This window comes from Fundulus heteroclitus, chromosome 21 (genome assembly GCF_011125445.2).
Source record: "Fundulus heteroclitus isolate FHET01 chromosome 21, MU-UCD_Fhet_4.1, whole genome shotgun sequence".
NCBI classification, from domain to species: Eukaryota; Metazoa; Chordata; class Actinopteri; order Cyprinodontiformes; family Fundulidae; genus Fundulus; species Fundulus heteroclitus.
Window position 1 is genome coordinate 12,210,597 of NC_046381.1, and position 16,331 is coordinate 12,226,927.

Here is a 16,331-nt window from a genome sequence, read left to right on the forward strand (position 1 = left end):
GTCTGGCCAACAATGGCTTTTCTGTGTGTTCTCTGTGTACACGTACGCACGCACACACACACACCACCCCTGCTTCGCTGTCACGTGGAAGACGATTTAGGAAATAAATATTTTTGGAAGACAAAATGATAATAGGGAAACAAAAAAAAGTCTTTCTGCAACAAGAGGCATCTCCTCTAACTTCTTCTTTTTTTTTTTTTTGCTTGTTTGTTTTTTCCTCTTAGCAATTCCTTTTAAATTGGCTTTTGAAAGCTTCCTGTAACTGTGATTAATCAACTTTTGTCAAGGTCTTGTCTCTTTGCCTATCGGAGGAATTATATGATCCAGCTTAATTTTGATCCTTGTTCAAGAATACTCGGTTTGCATGAGGAGTAATTTATTCCACTCATTTCCATGGCTCGAATCTTATTTGCCATCCTTGGATTCTCTCCTCCAAGCAAGATGACTCACTGATTCATCAGGTGATGGTTGTGTTTGATGAAGTGCATCTGGCCCAGCCTTAAATTAGTTTGATTTAGCCCGGGCCTGCCTTCCGAATCATTAAGCTCGCCGAGTTTGCCAGAAGCATGTGACTGCACTTGCACCCTTTTTCGGTCCTCAGCCGTGTCGTGCTCAGCGAAGCCGAGAATAGGATGTGACAGGCCTGTGGGGTTAACTCAGTCAGTGGTTCGCTCATCTCCTCTAAAACTCAAATCTGTGCAGTCCAGCCACCCCTCTCCATAATTTTATTACCATCTCTCATCTACTTCTTCCTCTCTCCTCTTCCTCTCCCTAACTTTCTTGCATCACCTGACCGGAATAAGTGCTTATGGGATGGCCTGAACTCCTCGTGTGGTTTTTGCTCTGCTTGAAACTGGAATAGAGATCGGATAGATGGGTTATTTACTGTTCCCTCTTAGTATTGTTCAAGAACGTCTCCTCCGCGGCTCACCAAGTAACTTGACAGAAGCCCAAACAAAGTTTTAAGAACCCGAGGGGCTGAAGGTATTTCTGTTTCAAACTGTGGCCAGGTAACTAAATAGGAAATGCCATGCAGTGGTTTGGTCTAAAAACATGATGCAAGAGCTGAGGCCAAAACAAATATTATTTAGGATTTTATTTTTTCCCCTTCCTCTGCCTCAGAAAAGCAATTTTTAGTTGGATGCAAAAATTTGTCAAAAGGAGGCTCTAGAAGCATTTTCCAATCTGCTCTTCTACAATACTTTACGCTACGCCCCTTATTGGAAGCTTGGGCATGAGCAGTACCTTTCAAAAGTATTCACACCCCTTTTTCCACATTATCATGTCATGTGTTTTATTGGGATTTTATGTTTATAGACCTAAACAAACTGATGCATAGTTGTGAAATGGGAGGAAAATAATAAATACTTTTAACCTTTTTTATAAATATCTGAAAGGTGTGGCATGGACTCTCCCTCCCCCCTCCTCTACTCTCACACTTTTAAATAAAATCTAGCACAACAAACTCCCCTCAATTTAATTCAATTCATGAAACATGTCATCTCAAGGCACTTTACAAAGTCAAGTTCAATCATATTCTACAGATTGGTAAAAAAATTCCTATATAAGGGAACCAGTTGATTGCATCAAAGTCCCAACAAGCAGCATTCACTCCTGAAGAACCGTAGAGCCACAGGGAGAGTCGTCTGCATTGTCCATGGCTTTGCTGCAATCCCTCATACTCAGCAGTCTCCTATCTGGTAGAGTCCATCGGTGGGTGAAGTAATGTCTGTAGAAATACAACTTAACTGTGAAGGCCTCATTGGTTTGTTAGAGAACACTGGGGCACGGAAATCATCATGAAGGCCGAGGAAGGCAAGTTTAGGTAGGAAGCTGTAATAAAGCTTGAAGCAGAGTGTGGGAACATTTTAAGCTTTGAACGTGTGGTTCAGCAAATCATCTTAAAATGGTCTGGAACAAATGCAAACCAGACTAGGCTTGGCCATCCACCCAAACTGGCAGGCAGGGAAAGAAGAGCATTAATCACCGAAGCAGCTAAATGACCCACTTTATATCTGTAGGAGCTTCAGAGATCCACAACTTCGGTGTTTGAGTTTGAGGACAGCACTATCACCGTTTACACTCCACAAATGTTTTTTTTTTTTTTTTCATGGACTGGAAGGAAAAATTCAGCCAATGGTGAAATAAATTTAATACAAGTCCTGCTTTGTGGACACACAATTTGTGGAGACATATCAGCCATCCAATAGCACGGAGGTATTCAAAGCCAATTACATACAATCCAATTAATTCCTAGTAATAAAACAATGCAGTCCAGTTTAGTTTATTAAGGCAGTTTCTTGGAAAGGGTTTCTAAGTCATTGACTTTGCAGCAATCCCTCCCCCTGAACATTATTGTAGCAACAGTGGACGGTTTAATGCATTGAAACGTTAACTAATGAGCACACCCAACATCCCCACTGTGAAATGTGGTGGCAGTATGATGCCATGGGAAAGCTTTTCTTCAACGTTGATACGGAAGCTGGCCAGAGTTGATGGGAGGGCGGATGGAGGATTTGTCAATCCTAGAAGAAAACCTTTTTATAGAGCACAAAACTGTTGAGACTGGGGCACATGTTCCGCATCCAACAGGATAACGGCCATAAGCATAGAACCAGAGCCATGATTGAGTGGTTTAATTAAAGGCCATTCATGAATTAAACTTTGGTGTTGTTCCGTCACAATAACTTAGGATCACATATATTGAAATTTTGGTTGCAATGTAATGTTTGCGGAAAATGTTAAAGTGAAATTATTCCATTTGCAAGACAAACCCCATTTTGATTCTTGACAGAGAATTAAAAGCAGTTGTCTTATTTTCTTTCTTTTATTTTATTCATGCCGTTTCATTTAAGCAAACACGTTGCATGAGGTTTCCGCTTTAGAGAGCAGTAGTACAGTGTTCTGCCTCTAAGACTGGCTCAGTGGCTGAGGTCCACCAGTAAATAGTCTTTAAGTTGCTTGCCTGTGATTAGTACCTTTTTGTTTTTAGGTCTTGGGGATTATGGCACTCCCGGCACATAAAAGAGGAGGTTGTGCATGCTGCTTAACCCTGCTTGAAGTGCTCCCAAACCCACTTTCATTATTCTTATAGGCCTTTGTGTACAGACTGAATCCTGTTAGGATAAGACGCAGAGTTATCTGGGCTCGACTCCCTTTCTTTTTGGCTGCCCCTCGCTGGACGGGGGCTAGGGATGGAAAGGGGAGAAGATGAACGAAGCGTTTTTTTGCAACTGTGTCTTGTCCTAGCCACAGTCTTGTGGTGTTTTCTTCCATTCGTTCGAGCCAGACTGCTTGTGTTACTTTAATCCCTTCGCTCTTTCCTGCCATATCGAAACACACACATAGACACACACACACACACACGCCTGACAGCTGTGTTTGGTTAGGTAAATGCCTGTGGCAACCCCCCACCCCTAATCCCACCCTCCAGCTCCTTTTTTAGATTCATCCCTCAGCACCCCTGCCCCAGCTTCCTACTGTTACAGAGTACACCGCAACCTACCAGATGCCCAGCTTGAGAAGACCGAGTTCTGCAGTGAAAGACATGCACAACTCTCCCTGGGCCCCTTAAGATGGCCAATATGGATCAGTAACAAGCAGCTTTTTACTTTACTTTGTCCTCTGGGGAGATTAGGCCCTAATGTTAGAGCTAGAATATGCTTTTTAGCACATCAGCTCGCCTGCAGTAATAAAACTGCCCACTGCATTAAAGCACGAAGTACCCGGTTCCTGCTGAAGAAATTATGAGAGGTCAGCAATATACTGCAGCGCCTCCATGTTTTAGCATTTGCACCCCTTACTAGTGCAAAAATGACTTCCTTTAAAGAAATCGCTCTCTGGATGTTAAGGGAGCTGGTCAAACCCCGGCACCTCTTATTAGGTCTGAGGTCTCCGCTGACATTTGAGATATTTAATTGGGTTTTTATCGGGGGAGAATATCGTGCATGCTCTGCTCAGCAGATGGGTTTAAGTGAGAGGTCAGTGACGGCGCTCTCCCTGCTCGCTATGCCACCCCAGCCGCCCCCGAGATAATTGGTGTTGCTCTGAAAGGCGCAGCCCTTCATGTAGGCCTCAAACCCGCAGTCATCAGGTCCGAGGCCAAGTTTCAGTCGGGGCCCCTTCACTGTTGTGTGGAGCAGCTATGCCACCTCGACGGAGTCAACACCCCTGCCTGTGACTTAATACATTCCTCATCTTCCAGCGGGGTGGATTTATGAGGTGCCTCTATGTGCCGTGGTTCAGCTCCAGGTCAGCAAAAGGTTTCGTCTGTCAGCTAGCAACGCAGCGTGCACTTGCAACCTCAAGCTGCTCTGTCCCCCTGCACTCATTCTTCATCCTGTTCTCATTCTCTCTACCGAGGAAGGGCCTACAAAACTCAAAGACCTCTGCGACCTATTTCTATCGGTGTGCGACAGAACCGAATCATGTACACGCTCTGTCTGCCTGTGCTGTACAGCTTTACTGCCTCTGGTCTGAGGAACCCTACATGATCCCTACTCCTCATTGGGACATTGTTCTTTTGGACAATGTGGTCCTTTGAATAGCACTCAACAAACATACTAATGAAGTATAGGCCAATTTGTGGTACCAGTGTATACGTTTTAAAAGTTTAAGGTTTCAAAACTGCTGAAACTTTCAGTTGTTGGTTTAAAGCCTACCTAATGAATGTGCTGCCCCTCTGAACTGCTGGTAATTTGGTTAAAAAAAGGGTACGGCGTTCAAGAAAAACAGGGACGGTTGTGATGTAGCAACTAAAGAAGCGGCATCTGCTATGCTTATAAAGCAAACACTGCTAACCACTTTTAAAACTCTGTAAAGCATCCGAGTGTAGGCTGGCTACACGAGTAGAGAGCACGACCAATTAACAGAGATACAGCGATCCGGATTTTGAGATGATTACTGATCTTAGTTATTAAGGAGAAATGTGATTTTTTTTTTTTATAAAAAACTTTAGATGTAAGAAAAGCCATAAAAATTTAGTTTCTTTTTGTTGCCTTTCTGTTGCGATCAGTCGTCAACTTCCATTGGTAGCTTAGGCGTTTGCCTAAGACTTGACTTTTAAACATTCTTACTAGTGATACCACATTCTGCCTTCCTGTTATCTGTTTAAAGGAGCAATGAGCAAGATTTCAACACTAGGTGTGCTGTCGAGCACTGTCTATAGGCTAACACAGGATGTGTTGGTCTATAGCACCAGACTAGTTATCCGATTCAATTTAACTTTTTTTTTTTTTTTTGTCAAAAAAGAAAGCCCTGAATGTACGCGAGGATCACTGTGGGCAGGTCACAAGCCTACCCAGGCTGCATTAAACAACGCTATGTTAGCTGGGCTACTGGCTACCGGCTGCTCGCCTAGCATAACAGTAACGCCTGGCCCATTGCTGGTCAAACTCCAACAATTAACCCACATGCCACAATTGTAGCATTACATTAAATCAAATAAAAATAGCAACACAAGTCTAACAAGACTGAAACCCCAAAAAAACGAAAACATTTGACTTTGCGCTGTTACTCCGTAGGACAACAGCTAGCTCGAGTCAAACTGAAGCTACTTCTGCTTTCAAAATGCTCTCCACCTTGGAAACTCAAGGGAAATGTTAATTTCGTTTTGTCTCTTTCCTTATTTGGCGACTGCTTTGCCAAAGACTGTTTTTTTGTAGTAATAAGGGGTTCTGATCGTCTTCAGGTGAACGTGACTGTGGCATTTAACAAGGAGGGAACGGCTAAACCCTGAGCGGTAGCTATTCACATGCACGGGAGGCCGGCCCAGCTTTGTGAACAAAAGACGGGAGAACGACCCAGAGAGACCTAAAAAGATACATATAATTCTTCACAATTTATTTATTTTTTTTTCTGTCTAAAATAATAAAATTTTGCTTATTGCTTTTTTAAGGTCTTACTTATTTGCAGGGCGAATGAACTTCAGACATTCTTCAGAGCTTCTTCTTACTTTAACGCCTCACTTTTGCTAAACATGGCCAACACAGCCTCCTCTTCCCTCAGTAAACTAACTTCCAACCCACAGAGTGTCGGCGTGAGCTGGTCGCACTTGGTAGGGTGCATTCACTGATCGGGAAGAAAGATCGTAAGTTTGAATTTCTGACCAGGTCCGACCCAGTCGAGCCCAAAACCGTCCGATTCCAGCCATTTACCCCAATGTCTAAATTATCTTGCCAGCTAATATCAGCCTGTTATATTGCCGTTACTTTATAAACGGAGCAGAACAACACAAAGATGAACTATGTCGATTTGAAAACTAGCAATAACATTCTATTCTTTAGCTTGCTTAAGCATGTGTGTTGGCATATAAGCATTTATTTATACAAATGCTGTAAATGCAACACTGGATGTGTTACTACGGTTTGCACCCGTGTTACAAATAAAGATAATTGTATCTTTCAAACTGGTGTTTTTACTCAGGGTTATCATCATAACCTTGAGTAACCCCCCCCCCCCTCCCCCTCCCCCTTTAAAACCCCCAGCATTTAAACAACCACAGTGACTTTACAGGATCTGAACTGATTAGAGAGCTTCTGGCTTCATGGCTGCAGCAGAATCATTGCTGGGTTTGTGGACAGAACAAAGAGAGAAGAGGAGGGGAAAAGGTTAGCAGGAAAAGCGGCGGCAGCAGCATGAGACGAGCCACGCTGTGGGGGAAAAAAAAAAAGGCGGTAGTGACCATGTGTGCCTTGGCTGAGGAGTTAACGCCGGCTCCCCTGTGGGGCCTGAGCACTCGCCTTGGACTAACAGACTGTATTTTAAACTTAAATGGCCAGCAAAATGCCAGACGGGGCTCACCACACTTCCTTCCAGACACACAAGGTCAACAGGAGAGCTACGCGGAAAAAGCAATGTGTTTTTTAAGTCCAGCTTGGCTGCCTCTTCCTGTCAGCCTTACAGAACAGATGTGACTCCTTTAGCACTAAGCCTCTGTGATAAACACACAAAAAAAAAAAAAAATCTTCATCTGGCAATACCAGGTTTAGGAGGCTTTGTTTCACTTAAAACAGTTTTCCGCTGCACGCTCCTACTTTAAAATTTGATCCCTGGACAGCGGATGAGACTTGTCCCAGCGTGTATGCCATTGTAGCAATAGGGGTTTTTGCTTAGGACAAGAAATGTTAAGAATTTACACCACACCCCGCTCAGGGTTTTATTAGGCTGCTCACATGTAGCACTTTGGGGCAAACTACTAATTTCCTTCTTCTTTTTTTTTTGTTTTTTTGTTGCTGGAAGTAGTTGTAGATGCAAAAGCGATGCTTCTGGTTCCTCATAAATATTGCATTATTAAAACACTGCTCTGTGTTCACCGTATTTGTGTGTGTGTGTGTGTGTGTTTGATGGACCAGTATTCTTTGCAAGGCAGCCAAGGCAATAATCTTGGGAGCCACTCGTGTTTACCCGGCCCCTGAATAGAGGTTGTTATCAGCCCCGGTCACGTTGCATGTTCTCATTCACATTCGCTCAGATACACTTGCGCATTGACACGCGCTCACATGCACATGAAAAAATAAAACAAGGAGCCTCTCTTCGTATCCTCCTACACACACACACACACAAACAAATGCTTTTCCCTGAGTGGTCCTGTAGAAGGGCACGCCTTTGTCAGCAGATGTCAGGACGCAGGTGTGTGTTCCTGCGCCTCTCGCTTCAGTCGTTTCATCCTCTTCTCCAGAGGCGGCCCATTTGTCTGTGGCCCTGTTTCATTTCGGCCCGCTCCCACCTTTTTTTTTTTTACCCCCCTAGGAGAGGACGCCGGTGTGCCTGTTGTGTTACTGGAGAGGGGAGTCAAAAATCAACCCCCCTCCAACTTGTACTTGATGTTGCTGCAGTGCAGCAGCTGAACCTCTTAAAAAGTAGATTATAAGGGCCTTGGGTCTATAAGTTGCTGTTTAAACCATCTATAACAGCAAGATTGGTTGGATTTGCTTTCATGTCTTGATGCATTGATCAGAACAAATTTTTCTTGCTTAGCTCCACCCTGTTGATGCTAGTTTCTCTTTAAGATATATAACTATATATTTTTTTCTGCTTTTAAGATAAATTGCACATTTAAACTGTTTTGACAAAAAATGTTGATCATAAAGTTAAATAATTTATTATATTGTTGCTTACAGCTAAGGTGTTTTTCCTACTCAATCTAGAAAAGCTGTGCATCACAATAAACATTAATTTTGTATGAGGTCTAGGGATGGGTACTTTTCACGTTTGAACTGATACGGTACCGATACCGGTTCTTAACGGTACTTATTTTCGGTACTTTTGTGTTTTTATGCAGTAATATATGTCAGTTTATTGATACAATCTCTACATTTTTCATATTTATTTTACATATTTATTTCTCAACATGTAAACTTGTTTGGATCTACAAATTAACCTTATTAAATAATTTATTAATTTTAGTGCATTGCCTGAATAATAATTAAGGCAATGTAATAATAAAACTAGGTTTTACCAAAACAACAGTTATCAGAGGCACAGAGTGAACGAGGTGAATAGGGGATTAACGCTGTGTGTAAATAAAGTTCAGGGAGTTGTTTTAGTGCAACAGTTGCAGAGAAGAAAAAAAAAAATGAAACATATTTTATCCAGCTTTGTAAATCAGGGCGGGATACGTTTACAATGAGGAAACAGAGAGGCTTTCCTCTCTGCTCTCTTTGCTCTGCCTGCAGGCCAGTTTCAGGACGAGGCAGCTGTCTGTCTGGGCGACGATGCTTGGAGAAGCTTATGGAAGACAAACTCCAGAACGATTGTTACTTTCACGGGAAGTCCCAGAAGAAAGTCGCTAGATTTTTCCGCTGGTCGCTTTTTCAAAAAAAGGTCGCTGGATGGGTCTGAAAAGTTGCTAAATATAGCAATAAATTTGCTAAATTGGCAGCAATGACCAGGTGTTTCCTCAGATTAGAAGCATTTCCCCGCTGTGGTCTTGGATTTCACGTCACACATATTGCAGCGAGCCCAATCCGCACCGCATTCTGAAAAGCGGAGACAGCGCTTTGTTGACTGCACCGGCGGCTACTGATGACATCTCTTCTGCGTGCACTGCTGTGTTCATGTTCGCCTTTGATTTACCGTTAAGATTATCCAATTATTTCATTCAGCAGGATTATAATGGAGCCTTATTGAGCTTTTCTATGATCAATCGTTAATTGCTATTAATATTAAGACCGGAGTCGATTGTTACACTGTGAGGGAAGGCAGTTGGTGTTACACAGCTCTGCAGTCAAATGGGGTTTCACTTAATATTTCTAAACTAAGAAGAAATGTATTGGTGACTCGCTAAGCTGTCTTTACCACCTGGCATGTTTTGTTGCTTAGCTGATAGTTGTACTTTACGCAGACGGCATGACCGAGCCTTTTTCCCCCCTGTACCTTAACTGGGAGAGTTCCAAAAGAGTCTACTATTTCCTAATTCTGTGGTATGACGGATGGCAGTAAGAGGATAGTCGTTTTACAATTGTTTAATACCAGCTTCATGGTGTTGGATAACCTGGCCAGTCAGACTGATGATGCGTAGCACTCTTGCTCTTCTCAGTATCAACGGCACTGCTCCATTTGAATCCGTTTGAGGAAAGGAGGGAATTTCTGCAGAACTCTCTGAGCTGATTGGGCGAAGTGACACCTAGTGGCCATGTTAGTTGAGCCATGTTAGTTGAGCAATAGCAGCTGTGGGCTCAGCTGCTATTGCTTTCGTCACACCGGGATGTCCCGCCTTAGACCTCAATACTGCAATATGATTGGTCCGAACCATTTTTTGTTAGGACACAAACAGTTTAAGCCGTAGCGGTCAAGATGGATTCTTGTGTGTTTGTGAACACACAAAGGCACAAACTTTTGTCTGTTAATAACAAATAATAGTTATTGTACTTTTTTTTTTCTTTTTTTTTTTAAGGCCTTTGGGTTTTAAACTGGACCCTTGATTATTGTAACGCATTAACTAATCTCCTATATTTATGTCTCTTTGGGAATTTTGTGCAATATATCACAACCTGAGATCTGAATAACACTATGTATCTCTATAGGGTTTAACAAAGTATTAAAAAAAGGAAAATATACACAATCTCAACACTTTCACGATTTGTGGAAGACAAAACCCAAGTTAGTGAATGTCTTCTATTCAAATTTTGTAAAAATCAATAGTAACTTAATTGTTTTAATATAATTTAACTGAAAATGCATGTCTTCTTTTTGGAAGGCACAATTTAATATTGTAATTTACAACATTTTTCAAATTTGCTTCTTTGCTAATCAAAAGTATATATATATATTTTTTTACTCTCTGACAGGAACAAGAAATAAGAGCATTTTTAAAGCAGTAAAGTTTTCTAGGCCGTGTCATTGGCAGCTTAGCACCATCAGCAGTTTTCAAAAGCTCAATACCTTCAGGAGACAATTGGTAAAATTCACAACCCCACATACGTCCACACTTTACTTCCTAGTTCTACTCGCAGATGGTGCAAAAAGATGTAATATTAGACTGGGCCTTTCTATATTGCCTCCCTCACCATCAGTACTTCCCCCCAAAACGCCTCATTGCGGCCGTTAATGACTTCTGCAGTGTAACCATTTAGGGGGAGCTAAGGGAGAACGAGCGTAGTATTTATCAACCTGCGCAATAGGAGGGCTTGAATCCGGGGGCTCAGGTGCGCTCTTCCATGCGGCTGCATGCGCTGTTCAGTAGCTCCCTCCTCGAGGCGGCTTTTCACAATCAAAAGTTTTTAAATTTAAGAAGCTCATTAAAGCGGCGCAGAGGTACGAGTCGAGACGTAGATCGCTAAGCAACAGGCCTGCCAGCGCGGGTAAATGACCGACAGCTATGTTGAGAGCCGAGGACGGGGGCCAGACAGACATGAAGGCCTCCTCATAACAGCCGTTGACAGTGTCTGAAAGTAGCCTCGGGGCATTCATCCCACCACCCGACCCCCCCGCCCCCCACACACACCCCCAATCTGCCGCCGCTTTACTTTTGCTCCCATTCAGGCCTGCAATCTGACAACAAAGAGAGAGATGTGTTTAGCAGGCAGGTCTTTGCCGGTTTACTCCTCCTGTCTACTGAAGCGGAGAAGTGAAAGACGCTCCGTTTGTCTCTTCTGTTCGACGTCTCTCATATCTCCTCCTTCATATTCTGTCCCCCCTTCCCTCCCCTCCCCTCCCCTCACCCCAACCTCCCGCCAGCCACCACTTCTACCTTCCCCTTATTTATCTACGTGCCCTGCGGGGGTGAGAGAGGGAGGCTGGCGTTTTTACAAAGCTGGTTTAGCTGTAACTTTGGATGGGTTTTGTCAACAACACTGGGGGCTGCAAATATTTCTAACAACAGCAAACAAAACACACAACGTGGCAATTGAATATGGGTCAGAGAACGATATATGTGGGCTTAGATTGGCTGTGCCATCTGATCCATCATCTGCTTAATCGTTTTATAGCAACTTTAGAATTTAGAAAGCCATTTTAGGTTTTTAGCCTATTAAGTCTGTAATCCTACAATCTCCTGCGAGGGAGAGCTTGCACGATTGTCTCTCATCCAGCCACTATTTGGAAAGTGCAGTCTGTCCCACTCTTATTTTATTTAATTTTTTTTTTACAACCGCACAATCTTCATCCTGTCAAGTTTTCTGTCCCCGGAAATGTAGAGGCAGGGTAATAAGGCGAGATGATTTGAAGTCCCGGTGAGTCGGTGCCAAGTGACAGGCAGGCACAGACAGACAGGCTGCAGGAAGCAAGCACTGCTTTGTGGACAGACGTTTTGTCTTGCCCACAATTGATTGGGCCACCTCAGGGAAATGGATCCTACGAGTACGGCACGCAGTTTATCGCCATTCCCCCCCCGCTTTCTCTTAAACCCGGCAGAAAGCAGAGGTTATAGATTAATGCCACATAAACAGGGATGCTCTGTAAAAGGTTGATTTGATGCGCGCGGAGTCATTGCTGCATAAATTTGCTGATTTTCAAGAGGCCCCTTGTGGGCTTCTTTTGCTTTTCCTTAGGAACTGTTGGTTTGGCGCACAGAGGGTCTGAGGGTTGCATGAAGATGAGATTTCTCAAAGATTGTCTGTGGCTCTAAAGTGAAACCGCAGGTGCCTTTCCAAATTATTCGTATTCCCGTGAACCCTGTCGCATTTCGTCAAGTTACAATCACAAACTTCGGTCTATTTTATTAGGACTTTATTTAAGACGAACACAAAGAGGCGCATAACTGTGAAGCGGCAGAAATGTTCAAGGAAAATAAAAATTTGCGTGGCACGCAGCCTTTTTACTTTGTACAAACTAGGTTTTGCTGCTATTACAGCAGCAAGGGCCCGGCAGCTTTCGGGCATATAGAGTAACATTTTTCCTCATTCTCATATTTGCAAAAAATATTTCGAGCTCTCTCACACTGAATAGAGAGCAGATCCCTTATTGTGTTGAGCTCTAGACTTTGAGTGGGGGATTTTAACACATGAACATGCTTTGATCTAAAATATTCCTTTGTCGCGCCGGCTGTATGTTTAGTGTCGTGCTGCTGGAAGGTGCAACTCCATCTCGGTCTTTTGCCGCCTCCAACAGCTTTTCTGTATTTATCTTCCTCCATCTTCCCATCAACTCTGATCAGCAACTCTCTACATGCTGAAGTCCGATGCTGCCACCACCGTATCTAAATGTCGGGATGGTGTGTTCAGGGTTTTACATGTAGGCTTAAAACTTCCAAGATTTTTTGACCAATGAACCTTCTTAGTTGCCCACTGCTGGATTATAAAGTCTGGTTGGTCCAGTCCAGATACCTTTATCCATTTTTTTGTCTTCTCCAGCAAAGGCCATGTGAAGTTATATTTTAAATGATAAAAATTTCTTCCGCTGCTACCATTCTCTCCTGTCTTTTCGTTGTTGTTGTCTGACTCTTTTGTTTGCTTCTGCGGCTGTCACTTTGACTGGTATCATGAATTATTCTGCTGGGATAAAGAATCACACAAAAACCGCTGATGGGCCCTGAGTGGAGACTATAAGGCTACGTTCACACTGCAGGCCTTGATGCTCAATTTCGATTTTTGTTTTGTGAAATTGGATTTTTTTGCGTGTCCGTTCACATATATGCGACTTGTATGTGATCGCCTGTGTGAACTGCATTTATACACCCAAGTGTCCCGCACGCGCAGTAGAGGACGCGATGACATCATACGTAACAAGCGTGCTCATTGTTTGCGTATCTTGCGTTCTTTACGTTATTCTCCAACCGGAGCCAGCACATTACCAATGCAATCTTTTTAAGAAAATCGAAAAGGAAGATGAGCGGCTTTACTGATAAGGACTTCATTCATAATTTCGAATGACAAAGGCAACCTTTATGTGCGTCTGAACGGATCTCTTTAGCGATCTTACGTAAAAACACACATCTTCGGCGGCCAGAGCAGCGAGTAAACGCGTTGCCGTGGGGCTGTATGGACTTGCAACAGGTGTTTGTTACCGCACAATAGCCAACCTCTTTATTTTATTTTTTTAGCCAACCTCTTTGGCATTGCCAGGTCCACCGTTAGTGACGTTTGTCAACTATCAATGACGTGTAGGTCGGATGAATGCGACCTGGCCCTACAGACACAGGTCGCATTTGAAAAGATCCGATCTGTGTCGTTCAGACTGTCATGAAAAGATCAGATCCAGGTCGCATATGGGCAAAATAATCGGAATTGGGTCACTTCAGGCTGCAGTGTGAATGTAGCCAAAGTGACCAATTAAAGACCTGCATGAAGTCACACGGACAGCAAAAGTTTAATATTGTATATACAATTCAATGCACTCATCATTGAATTGTTTGTAGGCATAAACTAGTAGATGGCCAGAGTCCCACACATTTTTATGAGAGAACAGATGGTGTAATTACTTTTTTTGGGGGGTAATTTATGTTTCGGTGAATGAAAGTGGGCTTCTAGCACCCCCTATAAACAAGCTGTCACTGCTTCATACTTGTGTCCTTTTATGTGGGTTGTCAAACTACAAAATGGCTTTCTTTCAAGGACTTCTTTCATCGTGGTCCTCTTCCACGAGGGCTAGATTGTGAAACTCAAGTCGCGTTGCTGGATTCTCCCACCTGAGCGGGGCATCTCTGCAACTCCTCCAGCGCTACCTTGTCTGACCTGCCAGTTTAGGTGGACGGACATGTTGTATTCCTAGTTGCTTCGCACTCTTTCTATCTTCTTATTTAATAATTAGGTGACTTCTGAAGGCAACTGATTACTGATTAGTCATCAGAGCACAAACGCACCTTTCAGATTTTATTTGTTACAAGAAATTTCAAACGGTGTGCCTTTTTCCATCCTCTTCCCAAACGTGCTCCTTTCTTTGTTTTTCCTTCTCTCATGATGTAAAATCCCAATAAAATACAGGATATTGGTTGCAACATGAAAAATGCAGAAAACCTCACCGGGTGGGAATACTCTTGCGAGGCCCAGTAGTCACCTGCTCTTTAGCCATCGCGCCTCCTTAGATCTATAGTTTATATGCGGTACAGGTCCAGCTGTTATCCTGGAGATACGCCTTCCACGTTGCCGGTGGGGAGCGCTGCAGAGGGGTGGTTAACACGTAGGCCTGTAAATAATTTGTATTCCATTAAAGTTTGGAACAAGTTGAGGCAGCCATGCATATTTAACCCCCCCCCCATCCTCTCAGCTGAAACTGAAAGCTGGTAAAATATTGAATTACTGGGAGAGAGCAGAGCGGGCATGCAGCAGTCATAATAGTTCACACCTTACCTGCAGCTTCGTCTCTTTCCGCGCAGCCGCTTGTGTGTCTGCGTCGGCCGCGTGCCAAAGAAAAAAAAAAAGGCGGATTAAATTTTTTTTTGGCATGGAATTTGTGAGCCGTCATTAGCCGAGCATATGGCGGGTGTTTATTATGAAAGATTGAGGCCCTGGGTGGAGAGTTTACGTTATATGATGGAAGCTTATTATCATTTGGGCCGAAAAGTCGTGCGTCTGCAGAAAAGTTGGATTCTGTCTCTTGTTTTCCATCGATTTTTCTTTTTTCGGCCCGCTGCAACGGCCTGTGACAACGAAGCGGGTCTAAAAGGGAAAAGCAGAGGGAAGGGAAAGTGGGAGACGACAGAGCTTTAGCCTCATAGTTGCTGGAAGAAAAAAAATAGTGCTGTTTTTTTTATCTGAGCGTTTGTCTGCCCTGTGTTCTTTTTAGATATCTGCACTTCAATTTGAATGGAGGGTGAAAGTCTAATTTTTGCTGGATAGAGTTCAGAAACACAGCAAATGGAAAGAATGAGAGAGAAAACATCATGCCAGAGCATCGAGGCGATGGACCTCTTTAACTAGGTTTATCTTGGCGTTCTGAATCAGTTCGAACCGATAATACGCAGGGAGTTCCTGTCAGCACGCCCAACCGGCATTAACCGGGTTAAGCAGCACCACGAAGCAGTTTAAAACGCCCCGCAGACGCATCAGAAAGCATAAGGCTTTTCTGCTAACTGCTGCCGCCACAAATCACCTCCTATCAGTTCTCTGGAAGCGGAGGATGGCAGCCAGCATCAGCCCGTAGCTGTAGGCTTTAAACACAAACCGGCTCTTTGCTTTTATTAAATTTAATCCGTTATACCCCAAGCTGCCTCTCTGTTTCACGTGATTCTCTGGCTGATTTTCAGCTATTGTGTTTAAAATTGTATATCAGAAATTACCTGAGGCTGCACCAGCTTCTTGTAGTGTTTTTTTTTTTCCTCCCCTTTCATCTTCCTCTGGATTCAGGAACTGATTTCAGAGCAAATAAAAAAAAAAAAAAAAAAAGAAGCTGTTCTCTGACACGGGGACTGTGTCGACAATTCATGTGTTAGCCTTTTGCCTTTCAAAGCCACTTGAGTATTTGTTCGTTTTTTTTCACCGCCTGACTTCTTTTATCCTGGTTTTTCCCTTCCCAGAGCTTTCCGTCGGATGAAGGGTGGCCGTTCGCCAAGTACCTGGGAGCGTGTGGGCGCATGGTAGCTGTCAACTACGTGGGCGAGGAGCTGTGGAGCTTCTACAATGCGCCGTGGGAGAAGAGGGTCGACCTGGCGCGGCAGCTGATGGACATCGCCGAGCAGCTCACCAACAATGACTTTGACTTTGCCCTGTACCTGCTGGACGTCAGCTTCGATAACTTCGCCGTCGGCCCGCGGGACGGGAAAGTCATCATCGTTGACGCCGAAAACGTCCTGGTGGCAGACAAAAGACACATAAAGCAAGGTGAGGGTCATTGTCTGATCGCTTATTATCGCTTAATCTCTTCCTCGTTTTGGTTTGTGCCCAGCTACCTAAATGGACCCCTGGTAAATGGGTGCACTGCAAAAAGGGAACTCAAAATATGTAAAATGTTCTTGA

General features: G+C 43.5%; 1 protein-coding gene across 1 annotated transcript in view; it reads left to right on the forward strand.

Moving 5' to 3' along the window:
• dipk2ab (divergent protein kinase domain 2Ab) overlaps window positions 1-16,331 on the forward strand; it is a 119,436-nt gene that overhangs the window by 22,277 nt on the left and 80,828 nt on the right. Inside the window, exon 3 of the mRNA XM_036125626.1 lies at window positions 15,893-16,196. Coding sequence (XP_035981519.1) covers window positions 15,893-16,196 — 304 coding nt within the window. The remainder of the gene's footprint in view (window positions 1-15,892; window positions 16,197-16,331) is intronic.